General features: G+C 38.1%; 1 protein-coding gene and 1 long non-coding RNA gene across 3 annotated transcripts; one reads left to right on the top strand and one right to left on the bottom strand.

Annotated features, from left to right (window-relative positions):
* Window positions 1–623: 623 nt before the first annotated feature.
* cfap45 (cilia and flagella associated protein 45) lies at window positions 624–14,322 on the bottom strand. Of its 2 annotated transcripts, XM_079873906.1 has the most exons (12): window positions 14,055–14,322; window positions 12,961–13,080; window positions 12,746–12,879; window positions 11,259–11,403; window positions 8,752–8,922; window positions 8,491–8,669; window positions 8,280–8,409; window positions 8,050–8,196; window positions 6,647–6,760; window positions 6,319–6,512; window positions 4,414–4,638; window positions 624–1,453 (listed from the first exon to the last, which is right to left on the bottom strand). In XM_079873906.1, exons 1-12 carry the CDS (start codon window positions 14,055–14,057, stop codon window positions 1,378–1,380), a joined length of 1,638 nt encoding a protein of 545 aa, XP_079730032.1. In that variant the 5' UTR covers window positions 14,058–14,322; the 3' UTR covers window positions 624–1,377. The 2 variants fall into 2 exon arrangements, with proteins under 2 accessions (XP_079730032.1, XP_079730033.1); XM_079873907.1 differs by lacking the exons at window positions 12,746–12,879; window positions 14,055–14,322 and having other exon boundaries at window positions 12,961–13,073.
* On the top strand, window positions 7,468–8,393 carry LOC307160102. Its single transcript, XR_013821499.1, has 4 exons — window positions 7,468–7,552; window positions 7,944–8,018; window positions 8,121–8,218; window positions 8,319–8,393. It is a non-coding gene; the product is annotated as an uncharacterized lncRNA (long non-coding RNA).
* Window positions 14,323–15,314: the final 992 nt, after the last annotated feature.

The following is a 15,314-nucleotide window of genomic DNA, read 5'->3' as shown; positions in this document are numbered from 1 at the left end:
TTTTGAACACAGCAGCTAGGGATGGCAGGTGGGGTAAATGAACTAATAATCAATAAATACTAATATATAATAACTAATAATAAATGGAAAAACAATGGTGAAATATTGATGCTGTCCTGAGTTTTAAAGGCCCGTTCACACCAAGGACGATAACTATAATGATAAAATAGACATCGTTGGAATCACTTTCAAAATGATTTTTTTCCAGCTAATGAACAATAAAATCATTGACAGCCAATCAGAATCCATCCTGCTTTAAAGCGCTCAAGCTTATGTTGACAGATGACATAAACTGCAGCATGCTTACAATAAACAGAACAATATCGTCTGCTGGTGTGACGCTAATATAGTTATCGTTCTTGGTGTGGGGTTAAAGTCTTTATGTAAAGAACTATTTTAAAAAAGTGCACTTTGTAGTTTCAATTAAAGTTTGCATTTGAAATAATTTTGTTTTTAAAAATCTTTTGATTCATCTTTATAATCTTTTAATCTACTTACATATTACAGCGCATTTAAAGTACTTGATTATAATTTTAACTGTAGTGTGTTCTTTGCTAATACATTTAGAGTTAATGTATTTTAAATGTACAAAACTGCAAAAAGTACCTGACAATCAAAAAAATGGCATTAATGACATTATATTTTAGTTCAACATAAATTCTTTTGACAGTACATTCAACACACTTTAACCATATTTCAAAGACAAATATAAGTAATTATAAAATTACACTATATGTCCTACTTACGTGTGTCAAAAAAGCACTAAATTTCAGCTAACTGTATTTAAATTCTAATACATTCTTAATTGAATTGCATTTAACTGTCCAAAAATATTACAATCAGTTTATACTAAAATATATTATTTTAGAGTATATTATTTCCACAATACAGTATAAGCACTCAAAAAAGGGTAACACTTTATTTTACAGTGTCCTTGTTACATATTATGTTACATGTACTTACCATAGTAATAACAGTAAATTATGCATAATTACATGCAACTAACCCTCAACCAAATCCTAATCCTACCCTATCCCTATAGTAAGTACATGTAATTGCTTAATATTACTCAGAACTTAAATGTATAATTACACTGTAACAATGACACCTTAAAATAAAGTGTAACCCAAAAAAGCAACCCTGACTTTTGAATGACAAACACATTTGGCATCAGAAAATTAAGTCACATTGAGACAGCAACAGAAAAAAGAAACAAACATCTCATTGTGTATTTTCTGCTTAAAAGGAAATTTCTTTCCCACTTGTGATGATGCAATCTTTTCCACAAAAATGTTTACACACTAATTCTGCTGAGGTCACAAACCACATGTTTTTCTTCTTTTATTAATTTGACATAGCCTCCATTTCTTTTGCTCCTCAGTTTGAAAAAGATGGAAGAGCTTGAACTTTGCGCTCCACTTCCTTGCAGTACTTTTCTGAGAGCCCAGCTGCCCTGTGGTCACAAGTGGAAAAATGTGATTGTCTGTATAAATCATTGCAAGATGTGTGTGACCATGAGCCCAACATATAATCTCAGAGGGGAAACAAGATTGTAACTCTCTTTTTCTTTCCCCACAACCTCTATATCTGGACACTTACGCCACACTTAAATGAATGTCATTGCATTACATCAAAAACCTAAATGGCAGAAATACAGTGCAAACACACTCTCAAGAAAAACTTTTCACATAATAAGCTTGTTTTGCTTTAAATTATTGTTTTGATGTAAATTATTATATCCGATCCGATGGCGGGGATACAAAAATGTGGAAGTAGAATCTGTAGTTTTCACTAAAGTCTTGGAGTGTTTTGTGTCATCTGGCGCACTTTTGCTGACAACTGGAAGCAATTTCTAACAATGTCTTACTTTGACGTCATGTGCATACTCTCTATAATGCTTTTCCCTTTCATTCTTGCATAGCAAGCAGATTTCTTTCTATCTTCCTTTTTTTTTGGAGTGGTAGAAATGATTGAAATACTAAAATTACTTGCTTCATACAAAGTTGTTTCAAATATTTTTTACACGTTTTTTTACATAAAAAAACACTGAATTTATGACAATCTTTTGGGCCTTAGACTTGTTCCCGATAAAAACCCTGAATGCCACTTTGGGCTCTATTTTAAGGATCTGAAACGCAAGTATCAAACGCGAAATGCAAGTAACTTTGTGGGCGGACGCAAATCTACAATGAGTTGGTCTGAAGTAGCTACATTACTCATAGGTGTGGTTTGGGCGTAACGTGAAATAAACCAATCAGAGCATCATCTCACATTCCCTTTAAGAGCAGGCGCGCTTGTTCCCTGGTGGATTGCTATTATAACGGCGGATTTGCCAGGAACGGTTCACAGCCGAGGAGACCTTTTGTTCTCGTCAGGGCCGTAAAACACAGAGAACTAACATTGGGGATGGAGAAACCCTCCAAATTAGCTTCGGTTAAACATGCGTATAATAATTTGGGTAAATGTGTAAGCACATCTTCATGGACACCACAGTGATTTCCCTCATGTGGAATATTTTTCCTTGTAATTATGTATGGTTTGCAAAAATGGCAACTGCTGTGTGTAGATGAGAGAAGCAAAGTGTATGCGCGTTGTGCACACACTACATTATGGCCAAGCATGCGCCCTTAAAATAGCATCTGAATAACATGCCACTGACTTTAGACTAGGTTTTTCCTGGTCTGTGGTGGAATTGTTTTGTTACACTTGTGTCACGGTTCGGTACGTTTTCGATACAGCAAAAAGAAAGAAATGCCAGAGAAATTTCCTTGATTTTTTTTTTTATTCTTTTTTTATTAGAACTAACATCATAAAGTATGACATTTTTTTCTTTGAGCAATGATGGAGCTATAATTGACTCTTCTTAGGAGCATATAAAACAAAACAGCTCCTTGGAAAAAATAAATGTAATATTTTGTGCTTATAAACAAATGTTTATTTTAGTTAAGATTAACATTTGAGGGCAGCAATGTTATTCATAATGTCGAAATAAATCCGACATAACGTTACTTGAAAGCATTATAGCCTACTAGTACTATTCCTGCCAAACTTCCAAAGTTGCAGTTAGTGTTACTACAGTAAATCCATGGTGAATGTTGCTGATCTGTGGACACTGTATAGTTCATTCATGTCACAATGTTTCTTCCTGGTTTCCACGTCAGCGCTGTTTGATCCGTTAATAACGGAGAAATGTGAATGTTTCTCACTAGATCTCACAGCGATGTTATTAGGCTACTTTAGTGGCGAGTTCAAATGCTTTCTTTACTGGATCTCTTAGCGCTGTGTAGTATTAGATCGGCTCGCGCTGCTTTGGTCCAAACTGATAAACAGTCCGTCACGAGTAGCTCAGTTTCGTTCCGCTTACATTGCGTTTGCCATTTGATGTTGTGGTCGCGCCAGCGTCTACATTATGAGCGCGCTCGCGACGCGCTTACATTTGAAATAACCGTTCGGTTTGAAAATGCGTGCCTTGTACCGAACGGTTTAATACAACCCTAAAACAGTGACATAATCGATTATGGCACTTTGCCGCATCGATGCTGAATCGTGCATGCCCCGCATTGCGATGCATCGCCGAATCGATTATTGTTGACACCACTAAAATTCATACATTTTTAATTGTGCCATAAGTGTCCAAACACTTTTTTTCCCCTCATGTGGAATATTTTTCCTTGTAATTATGTATGGTTTGCAAAAATGGCAACTGCTGTGTGTAGATGAGAGAAGCAAAGTGTATGCGCGTTGTGTACATTATGGCCAAGCATGCGCCCTTAAAATAGCATCTGAATAACATGCCACTGACTTTAGACGAGGTTTCTCCTGGTCTGTGGTGGAATTGTTTTCTGAAACTGTAAAATAGCACCAGTGAACGTTTGCGCCGGAACACGCCTCCTCTTTTCGCTGAACCGCCCCCAGGAACGCAAGTTCATTCCCTAATTTACCGACGTGTGTCTGTGGAGGGAAAAATCCGCTGTGCGTTGGGTGCAAAATAGGAATGATATATGCGTCGGTGTACAAAGTCAATTGTGCTGGGTGCAAGATAGGGCCCTTGGTGTGATATTTTGTAGTTAATGCAATGAAATTCATACATTTTTAATTGTGCCATAAGTGTCCAAACACTTTTTGAGGCCACTGTGTCCATCATTCCTTATTTCATTACTCATTCATAACTCATATTTTCATTACAGTTTAATGTAATTTTTAGGGCTGCCCTGACTAAAGATTTTTTCTGGTTCACTAGTAGTCGTTCATTTAAGCCATTAGTTGACTAGTCGCACGTTTATGACATTAATTTAATTACTTTTAATAATTTATTGATAAACTAGTGTTTATGAGTCAATGTCGGTGGCAAAGAGAATAGTGTATATATAGAGAAAAATGCATTTTTCTGTCTACTTTACTCTAAGGACATACCTGAGTTCCCTTAGCTTCTTTTCTTTAATCTCGTCCAGTCGGGCTCTGCGATTGCGTGCCTCCTCCTCCAGTCGTTCCCCCTCTCGAAACAGCTCTCGGCGCTGGCTGACGGCCTGCACTTCTCTCTCCCGTACCTGCTGTCTCACAGCCTCAGCATGCCTTTGGATGTGTTGATGCCGCTGCTCCTCTTTTTCTCGTTCTTTCTCAATGAAATCCTGCTGTGCCCTGGAAAAGGAGAATACAGCATACAATCTTCAATGTTATCTCTGTCCATTCTCCCCTCCTCCACTTTCATAGGATAAAATGTTCTGTCAGTAAGTGTAGTGAATTCTTTGACATGTGTGTGGATTATTGAGGTAGTTGTTTAATTTTCAAGTTGACTCATTGGGTTTTGTAATGCTTAATATGCTGCATTATAATAAACAATAAAAGCTTACCGCTGTGAAACATTCTGGGCTGCGTTTCCCAATAACGTTGTCTCTTAGCGCGCTAGGAAGACTCTTAAGGTCTAACTTAACTAAAGGTATACCATTACTAGGCATGTTCCCCGAACCATACCATAGGAAGCTGCTTAAGATATACCTTCTTACGTGCGACGTTACCTGGTGCTGTCCGTGGCGATGGTGCTGAATTGGTTGATATCAATGGCTCGAGAATCAATTATTCTCTCGTGCAGGGGCTACTTTACTGTTACTTTTATAAAAGAAGCACTTCAGAAATAGTTGAAATTGCATTTATTAGGACTCTAAAAATAATCCAAACTATAATAGCCTATAATAGCCTAGCCTACATATTTTTAAATTGTATCATATATTGCTGCCATGATAACCATTTCAAATTTTTACGTGCTTTCTTCTCTTTCCCATTTTTGTTCGCTGAGGTGGAGCTGCGATGAAATATTGTTCTTGTAAATACTTTCCAGCATTTCAGTAATGAAAGTGTACATCTTACGTACGGTGCTCGGCAGTGATCAAAAAGGATTTAAACAGTGAATTTTGAATCTCTTCTTGTAAACTCAGAGATGTGGATTCAGACGGCAATTAAATTCCCACACGACCTGTTTGTCAAAAAACAGTAGGTACTAATTTGGCCAGGGATTTTTATGCGGGTTGGGTGAGAAAAAACACTGATATTATGGATTCGGACGGCACTAAAATCGCAGACTTACCCCTGTAAATGTTTAAAATACGAGCCCATGAGAAACAATTAGCGTCCGAATAGGCCTAGGACTTAACTGACAGTAGCCTATGCTTTCACTGGCCTTTAAAAGCGCTCTTTAATTAAATTAATAATATAATATATAATAATATAATTAAAAATCTGACAACAATCAGTGTAATGACAATTTTATTCTTTGCATGAAAACACTTGAATCAGCCTAATTTAATACTGTCTGGGTGTATTAAAACTTCATAATTATAATCGTATAGACCTGCAACAGTGATAAGGTAAAGCTAAGAGTGGTCCAGACCAACCTTCCGAACGTATGGCTTACAGAAGGTGTACTTAACTAAGAACGTTTTGGGAAACACGTATTATCGATAAGGTACAGCTGGTGTAACTTAAGAACAACGTAGCGCTAAGAAGGTTTCGGGAAACGCAGCCCTGCTCAAGAAGTGCTTGCAGAAATTGGTTCTGGTCTATCTGCTTGATCGTTTCGGGCTCTAACTGATTTGATTATACCAATGCCATTATTAACTGTGTGTTTACATTTGCTTTAGATGCCTTGGAGTTTCCAATTATGGAAAGGGCATTTAGGATTGTGGCCAATCACAATGCACTGGGTCAGCTGGCCAATCAGAGCAATCTGTGCTTCAGACAGACTGGGAATTTGGACCTCTGTATTTCTAAAACCTTGTGTACGGCCATGCTAATAGTACTTGATACATGTGATGGTGTTTGTACCTCAGGACCCTCTCAAACTCTGCTCTCTCTCGTCTGGCTTCAATGGACAGCAAGTGATCCTTATGAGTGATTTGCACCAAACGAGCAGCCTTTAGCTTCTCGTCCTCTTCCAGCTTTTTCATAGTCTGCTCTTTCTCTTTTCTTCTCCATTCCCTCGCAGCCGCTTCCTGGTTCCTCCGTGCCCTGATCTCATCCTCACAGTTCAGAGAAAAACTAATTTATTTGAAATCCAGAATCCAGCATGCAAAATGCATTACGCCATCATGGGTATACATCTCATACAAAGGAATTTAGTAATTTTTTATAAAGACATACTGTAACATTTTACCTGCTCTGCTTTATGGTCTCTGTCCCGTTCTTGAAGAGCTCTCAGTCGCGCCACTTCCTTCTCTTTTTCTTTTTTGATTCGTATCTGCTCAGCTTCATACTCTGCCTCTCGTTCCTAGAGTTAATTAAACACATCTGGTATTGATGTGGCTATTCAATGTGGCTTGGTGGGAAAGCCAACTGCAGCTGCTGATGTCGCCAGGCCCTTGAAGTTTTTTGTTTAGCTTGTCTCAACATGTTCCTATGATTAATCTACCATTATATGATCCTTCCTTTGATCACAGTACAGGAATAAGTAGGTCAGACTTGAAAAGATATTTTCTCCTTGTGGTCCACTTCTAATATTGCGCAAAATCAATGGACAGACTGGAAAAAATTCATTTCTAATGAAGAATATTACGGTCCAGTTGCATGGAGGTCTGACTTATATGCATAAATGTTCTGATTCAATTTGAACTTTTGCAATCTTATTGAAAACAATGAGCACAAGAATTACCAGCATTTTTGCACTGAAATATTAATATTTAAACACTTTTTCTGTAAAATGGATGGTTATAATTATGTATGTATATATGTATGTACTGTATGTATTTGAGGAGTGGAGAAGAGTGTCTTCGTCTAGCATGTGTCGTCGAGTCATAGCCAATCCTGTACAAGCCCAATTGCCTGTGCAAAGCACTTCACAGTTTGTTACTTGAGATTTTGGCCAAATGACAGAAAAACTGACCAATCGAGTCTCTTCAGAAAATTTGGACTAAACCACTCAGTTCCTTTTACGAACTCTTTATGAGAAAGTGGTCAAAGTGTTAGTTGCGAAGACACAGAAAGCTCTCCGATTTCAGCAAAAAGATCTTCATTTGTGTTTTGAAGATGAACAAAAGTTTTACGGATTTGGAACAACATGAGGGTGAGTAAATGAGGACAGAATTTTCATTTTTGGGTAAACTATCCCTTTACAGTAGTCTGTAGTACTTTTTACAAAAAGGGATCAGGGAACATTTTATCTCACATTATAAGTCCAATTCACACTGCGCAGACAGACAGCAACAGACAGTTCATCTGTGTGTTTCCGGATCAGTGCTTTACCCCTGTTGGCATCTATTGGCATCTATTTGCATGGCTTATAGGGCTTTTTACCGATATAACATGCTGTATAATGCTTGTCGGCTTGTGGAATGTCAGAGAAGTGACGTACTGTAATCTGGTGTTTGTCCACATTGGTCGCTGTCTGTCGGTGCAGTGTGAATTGCCCTATATGAATGCTTAATTAATCTTATTTATTGTATTTGATTAACAAGGTAAGAACAACAAGAACAGTCTGCCCCTGATTTTAAAGTTTAAGATTACAGTGGTGGATGTCAAGAGAGGCGATAGTGAGAAACCCATTGAAAAGACTTTTCTTACCAACTTCTTGGTTGCATACTCTACAGCACGCAGATCTGCTAATCTCTCTTCTTCCTTTTTCTGCTCTTTAGCACGCAGGTTCTCCTCATTAATCCTTTGAATATCCTGAAGCAATTTCCTCTGCTCCTCCTTCTTCCTTTCAATGACCTGAGATCACATTACACAAAGAGTGAGTTCGAAATCTACCAGTACTTTTGATTCAGATTGATCTGGAGATTCATTGCATGTACTTTGATCTCCTCCATCTGCATCTTTTCCATGTTTTCCAGCAACTGCTGACCCTCCTGGTCCTTCATCTCATCCTGAAGCATTTTCTCCTCCAGACGCATCTGGATCTGGTCGAGGACGCGCAGCTTCCCGCTTTAATAACACCCACCCATCAACCAGGGAGCAATACATTGTATGTAGAGTATATGGAATACAGTGCGTAAACATCCTTACTGAATCATCTGCTCTTTGCGCAGTTGTTCGATTTTTTCCTGAGTTTCTACGGCCCGGCGACGCTCCACCTCCATGATGGCATCCAGCCTTTTCTCCTCCTCCAGCCACTTTGTGCGGTTCTGTTTCTTCTCCTCAATCTGCGCATCCCGGACAACATGGCACTGCACTTTCTGAATCAACTGCAGGAGTACAAAGACAACATTTGCATGTAGGAAATAACCAGTGCGTCATGGTTTGACTTGTTAGTGTGGTCCTATCTACCTCATTGAGCTTCTTGACTTCGTCTTCTTGTTCCATTCTCATGGCGTTGGCTCGTTCCAACAGGTACTGAGCGCGGTCCCTCGCCTCTATCTCGAGCTCACTGAGGTTCTGGTTCTTCTGCCGAGAGAGGTCCGCCTGACGCATCTGTGCTTTTCTCTGCTCTGCAGAATCCTGATATGACAACAACCAGATCAGGGGCGTTTCCTCAGAGGAGGCAAGGGAGGCAGTGCCTCCTCAAAAAATAGGATGAGAAAAATAAAATAACAAAAACAACACAAATATTTCAAAATGTTAACAGACCCCCTAAAGTGTGCGGTTGGTTTAGTGGGGGGTAATTAAGAATGAATGGGGGAAAATCATGTGAGAGGAGGTACTGCCTCCTTCTATCGCGCTATAATTGGTTCGTGTGATAAATACCACCTCCTGCCACTTAGATAACACCGCTTTATGTCACTTCAAAATTCAAACTTGAAATGGCCTGAAAACATGATGACACTGGTTTAGTGAAATTAAAGGTACATCTTCATGTCTGTGACCAGTGTTTACCGAGCTTGATGTAGAGTTCTCAACGGGTCGGGTCGGCCCGACAAACCCGACGGGACCCGCGGGTTCGGGTCGAAAATATAATCAAATGACTCGGGTCGGGTCGGACCTCGGGCTTAATCTTTTCCGCTCAGTAAAAAAAACAAAAAAAACATTTATTAATCATCGCTGCTGGTCACCGTAAAGAAAGTCTGGCTGCTGCATGTAACGTGCATCATGGAGAGGGGCGGGGGCAGACCTGACGCCGCTGCGTGCACGCCTTTAGCCTGGAGAAGAAGATGGAGTTGGTGAGAAGTAAACTTGCCGCAGGTGAATTCACCGTCGCTACTACAGCCTAGCCTATTTATATATTTAAAGTGTATTGTTTCAGTTGTTTGTATTGTTAAAAGGCGTGAACATTAAAGGTTGATTTGAATTCCCGTCTGCTGGTCATGATAATACGTGTATGAGAGAAAGAAAAAAAAAAAAACCGACGCGGCGTCGGGCCGCGGGTCGGGTTCGGGCAGATAATTCATGTTTATGTGTCGGGTTACATCGGGTCCGGGCTTTAAAAGCCACGGGCCGGGTCGGGTCGGGTTGTAATTTTCAGGCCCGTTGAGAACTCTAGCTTGATGACTGATGATCCGAAAATAAGTTGACTATTAAAAAGAACAGCTGAACATCAGGTCACAAATAAAATATGTTGTTTAAATAATTTAGTGCCTTTAGTTATTATTTTGAAATAAATGTAAAAATTCTTAACCTAATGAGATTTATATTTGGTTTTAATAAATAGAACAACAATTACATGGCTAAAATACAAAATGGATTTGTATTTGGTTTCTTTTTTGATGTAATGTAGAGTAATGTTACAACATTAAGTGTAACTGGGACATTAATTTACAATTGATTTATAAAAAAAAAAAAAACTGTAAGGACTTTGCCTCCTCGTTTCAGAGCACTGAACTAGATTTACAATTCCTGAAGCATATAGCAGTGCTTGGAAGCCAACCAAAGAATGTTGTGGGGACCATTCATACAGAACACATTTTTGCATTGAAAAATGCGAGATGTGGGCAGGGGAATGGGGGGAATGGTCAGAGACATCTGTCTAGCCCATGTTTACCTAGAAAAACAATGTGAAATACAACGAGTTCTGTTTAAACGGCGCAGTGTACATGGTGAGCTTCATTTCGTTTAGATTAAAAGATGCAGCAGAGCCTTTGATGTTATCATGATATGTTTGTTTTTTCAGCTGCACACACAAATCAACTAATCAATGTGAAGTTCCATGTGAAATGCTTACTCGCTTATTCTCACACACACACACACACACACACACATACACACACACACATGCTCCCGCCTCAGACCTGCTCTGCTGCTTCACTGAGAAGCAGGAACGTTCGCACCCTGGACGCTTAAATTTGTGTAAATATGCACTGTAATACTGATGTTGTACTTAGGGCACATCATACACATTATTATCATTATTAAAGTATTATTGCATTTTCTAATTTTCACTATTAGTGTGATGGCGTAAATATAATGTGACCTGGGAAATAAAACAGAGATGACGTGGTTTCATTATTTTATTCTATCGATATTAGATTAGCATTGTTGTTTCATTGAGTTTAATACATTCTTAAATTCCATTCATACAGAATTGTTTGTTTGTTTAATTCATTCTTGTAAAAATGTGCATGCATGAACAAAGAACAAACGTTGTTGTGGTCTTTTTAAAATAATTTCTCATGATGTAGCGATTCAAAGGAAATGACTGAATTAGTAATTGGAGCACTGCTAGTAAAAAGCAATACAAGAAACATTTATATTTTATACTGGGAAAATTCTGGGTGGCTTATGCTTTTTCTTAGGGTGGCCCACACATCATGCAACCCCGGTAGATCCGCTCCTGCATGTGTGTGTGAAATTAAAAAAAATTGAAGACAAATTGCACATTTAGTTTGATATGGTTGACTCACCAGGGCTTCCTCGCGGGCTTGGCGTTGGGCCTCCAGCGCAGCTGCCTTCTCCTCTTCACTAGGAACATGAGACTCAACCATGATCCGCCTGAACTGAGCCGAGGACAGGATGACAGACTGTCCAGATGGGTCCTCACTTGGGATTCTGGTTAAAAAAAAACAAGAGCAAAGAGCAGGCTTAAAGGGGTTATGAACTGCATTCATTTTTAATGTTTCCTGAGGAGCACTTATAATGTTAGTAGGATTTTTACACCAAAAATGGTCATAATTTAAAAATAAAAGGGGCGTGTCTACTGTGAGACTTCAGTGTAAACGCCGACTGCTGTGATTGGCTTGCATATTAAATAAGTATTATACGTGGAACTCTCTCGAAAACTTTCACTATGTTTTTACTATTACAGCTGTCCAGATAAACTAATTGTGAAAAGTGGTGATTATAGCATTATATTTAGATCTACTCCCGTCGCATGAAAGGTTGCAGCGATGAGCTTGTAGCCGATGACACACATGAATGCGGTGATCTTGTCAATGCAACTCGATTTCTGCACTCCCACGAATGCTTTCATCATAACTAACAGTGCAAACACAATGTGAATAAGAGATTCATTGTGCAGTGAAGACAGCGTCATTGATTATAATGGACTCAGTCACTGATAACCTTGAGCTGTTTGATTGGCAGCTCCAGCGATTATAGGGAGCGTTCTTTGATCGCTGTCAGTATATAATTTAATCACAGTTTAAATAACAGATTGCTACTAAGAGAAACGATGTGAAGTTGACTGTTTAGTCACTGGATTGATTTACTGATGCATAAACGGCAATAAACAATGAACCTCTGACTACATGAAATCAGAAATCACTGATCACAGATTAAGCATTAGAATGAACACGGTTACTTACATATTGTTGCATTACTATCGGGTTCCTATCTTGCACTAAAAGTCTGTTTGCAAAGCCTGCGCCGAAATTGTGACTGATTTACCAAATAATCCACAGTGAACTGTTCCGAACAAACAAATAATGCACATTCCTAGCATGGAAGGTAATGTTACTTTTAGTCCAGTGATTCTGTAGCTCTCTTCTCTTCTAATCTCACTAACATGCCAGTGGGCGGGGCCAAAGATGCGATGATGTAGAAGATGGTCTTTCGTCGCACTATTTCGTCATAATATGACAAAATCCGAAACTAGTTGTCTTCAGAGCTTGGTTTCAATAAAAGCTGTTTGTGGACTAACAAGGAAGTTTTGAGTTCTGAAACTTACGAGATGTTTTTATAGTGCAATGACCTCGTATATGTCAAAAGATTAAGGATAATTTAATTTCTCAATTCATGACCCCTTTAAAAATAGTGAAAACACAAATGGCCAATATGCAGTTCAGGGTATACAGATTTACTGGTTTTATTAAAGTCAACATTTCTAACAAGTAATGTAAATATCTCAATAAGGATAACTACATGTCTCCAGAGTGTATTTGCTTCTACTTGCCTGAGGTCTCTGATGAGGTCTTTAGTGATGATGCGGACTGTCTCTGGCTCTTTGGTTGCAGGAGCAGAGCGTGACAGTAACCTTGACCTCACGCTTCTGCCTTCAGCATCATCTTTTATATCAGTAGCAGAATGCTGAGAAAGATTCGATAGACTGTTGGATCTTCCTTTACTTTTCATTTAATGTCTAAGACCATAAAGCAAGCTTTTTTCTACCTGTTTGGGGGTCCCAAAAAGGCTCTCGTCCACATGAGAGGTGAGGGCCCGTGTGCGATAGCGGCGAGTCAAACCGCTGCTGCCCGACAGTTTCCCAGATGATGACTCAGCGCTTTGAGGCTGAAAAACATGTCAAATTACCAACTAGTGAGTCGCTATGTGATTTAAGTCTCAGGAGTCTTTAATACAACAACAAAACAGTTAGTTTCTGGTTATTTTTTTATTCATTATAAAAGTACCGACTCATAACATTCATTCGTTCTGGAATTGGACTACACTTCCTGCTGAATATACACGGGTGGTTAAAAGTTTGGAATAATTGTATTTATTTATGAATTTTCATGTTTTTTTAAAGTATCTTCTGCTCACCAAGGCTGCATTTATTTGATCAAATATACAGTAAAAAATTTAAAATATTATTAACATTTAATACAAGTGTTTCCATTGTGAATATATTTAAAAATGTAATTTATTCCTGTGATCAAAGCTGAATTTTCAGCATCATTACTCCAGTCTTCAGTGTCACATGATCCTTCAGAAATCATTCTAATATGCTGATTTAGTGCTCAGTTTATCAGTTATAATTGGTGCTCATTTATTAATAATGGTTTTTATTGCTGTCAATTTAAAAAAATTAAAAAAATTAATTACTTATATTTTTATGGAAATTCTTTTTCAGGGTTCTTTATTATAAAGTATCAAGTTAAAAAAGAACAGCATTTATTTTAAATATAAATATCGAATCAATTTAAACTGGTTATTATTTTTAATAATAAATAATTAAGTTATTATTTCTATTTTCTTTCTCGTTTTCAAAAATAAATAAATAAAAGTTAAGCAGCAAAACAGTTCAACGTTGATAATAAAAAATATTTCTTGAGCAGCAAATCATTATATTAGAATGATTTCTGGAGGATGTTTTGCATTTTTCATTAAATAAATGCATCCTTGGTGAGCATAAGACACTTAACGTTAAACATTTAAAAATCTTACTCATTCCAAACTTTTGACAGCCAGAAAAAAATAACATTTTATCATTTTAATGCCCATAATATAGTGTAAGTTACATGGTTTGTAAAAGTAACGTTACTTACCATTTCTATCGAGCTGACGTGAAAAAGCTCATAGGATAGACGTTATGACACAGAAACAAACAGAGTCACGACAAAGTGAAAAGGGATGCCACACAAGTATAAACTAATTGATGTGTTTAAAAATGGCGCTAAAATAAAAGAAATAGAGAATAACACATGTGTTAACCACAGCTAGCCTACTAGCAATAAAACCGACTCTCCACAGTGGTAGTTTGTTATTGTCTTTCCATGGAGACGCGGTTACTGCGGTTACGTACAGTGAATAGAAGAGTTCCTGCAAGACAGGAAGCTGCCGTTTCAGGACCGCATTTCTAGGACCCTCGTTTTTTTATTATTATTATTAATTTATTTTATGTACTAGGAGTTTGTAGGATTTTAGACCACTTTTTTTTTTTATTTTATTTAACCTTTATTTAACCAGATTATCTCATTGAGATTTAAAACCTCTTTTTCAAGAGAGACCTGGACAAAATGGCAGCATATTAACAGTGCATATTACAAATACGATCACCAAGCATACGCACAACAACAAGGAACATTTAAACAAGATCCTCAAGATACATAAACAAACAACATCAGACTACTTAAAAGTACAATGTAGGCTATACCTACCATAGCCTAGGTTTAAAACGATTTAGTTATTTTAAAAACAGTGACAACAATTTATGGCATCTATTTCCAAAACTTTCATGCATTGTTTAAATTCACCAAAAGAAATAAGAGTTCGCAATTGCAAATCAGTCTGTAATGTGTTCCAGGTGGCTTGGGCTGCATAAAAAAGCCTTCTTACCAAGCTCTGTACGAACCGTAGGATAACAAGTAGGCCTACAAGTTACCGGAGCGTAAATTATAAGAACTGATTTTACGTGACATAGGAGCAAAGATAAGAGGGAAGCATATCCAGCATAGACTTATAAATAAAAATAAGCCAATGTATATGCCTCCTCACTGACAATGAGGGCCAGTTTGTCATTTTGTACAAGGTACAATCATAGGTTAAATTGGGCCGGAGCGCAGCTCCGCCTCCTCGGGGCCACAACACACCATGCCGGAGCTCAGCTCCGTCTCCTTCAGCACCAAATATTGTTATTCCACTTGAATTATTTTTCATCTCCTGGTAAATACATGGCATAGACTGAATAATTAGCAAGACTACGATACACCCAGGCTACATGGAATTATCAGACGTCATAATTTTATTAATCCCTGCGTTCTCTGGTTCAGCAGTCAGCACCATCTATGGTCAGCACCCCGCCCACC

The sequence above is a fragment of the Squalius cephalus genome (genome assembly GCF_949319135.1).
Source record: "Squalius cephalus genome assembly, chromosome: 6".
Classification (NCBI taxonomy): Eukaryota; Metazoa; Chordata; class Actinopteri; order Cypriniformes; family Leuciscidae; genus Squalius; species Squalius cephalus.
The sequence above is the reverse complement of the archived record's forward strand: the minus strand, read 5'-3'. Positions and strand labels throughout refer to the sequence as shown.

Excerpts from the sequence above, each read along its gene's own strand:
- cfap45 (XM_079873906.1), bottom strand. Across the intron at positions 12,880-12,960 it reads TTTTTGGGACCCCCAAACAG|CATTCTGCTACTGATATAAA; the intron begins GTAGAAAAAAGC and ends AATCTTTCTCAG. Across the intron at positions 8,923-11,258 it reads AAGCCCGCGAGGAAGCCCTG|GATTCTGCAGAGCAGAGAAA; the intron begins GTGAGTCAACCA and ends TTGTCATATCAG.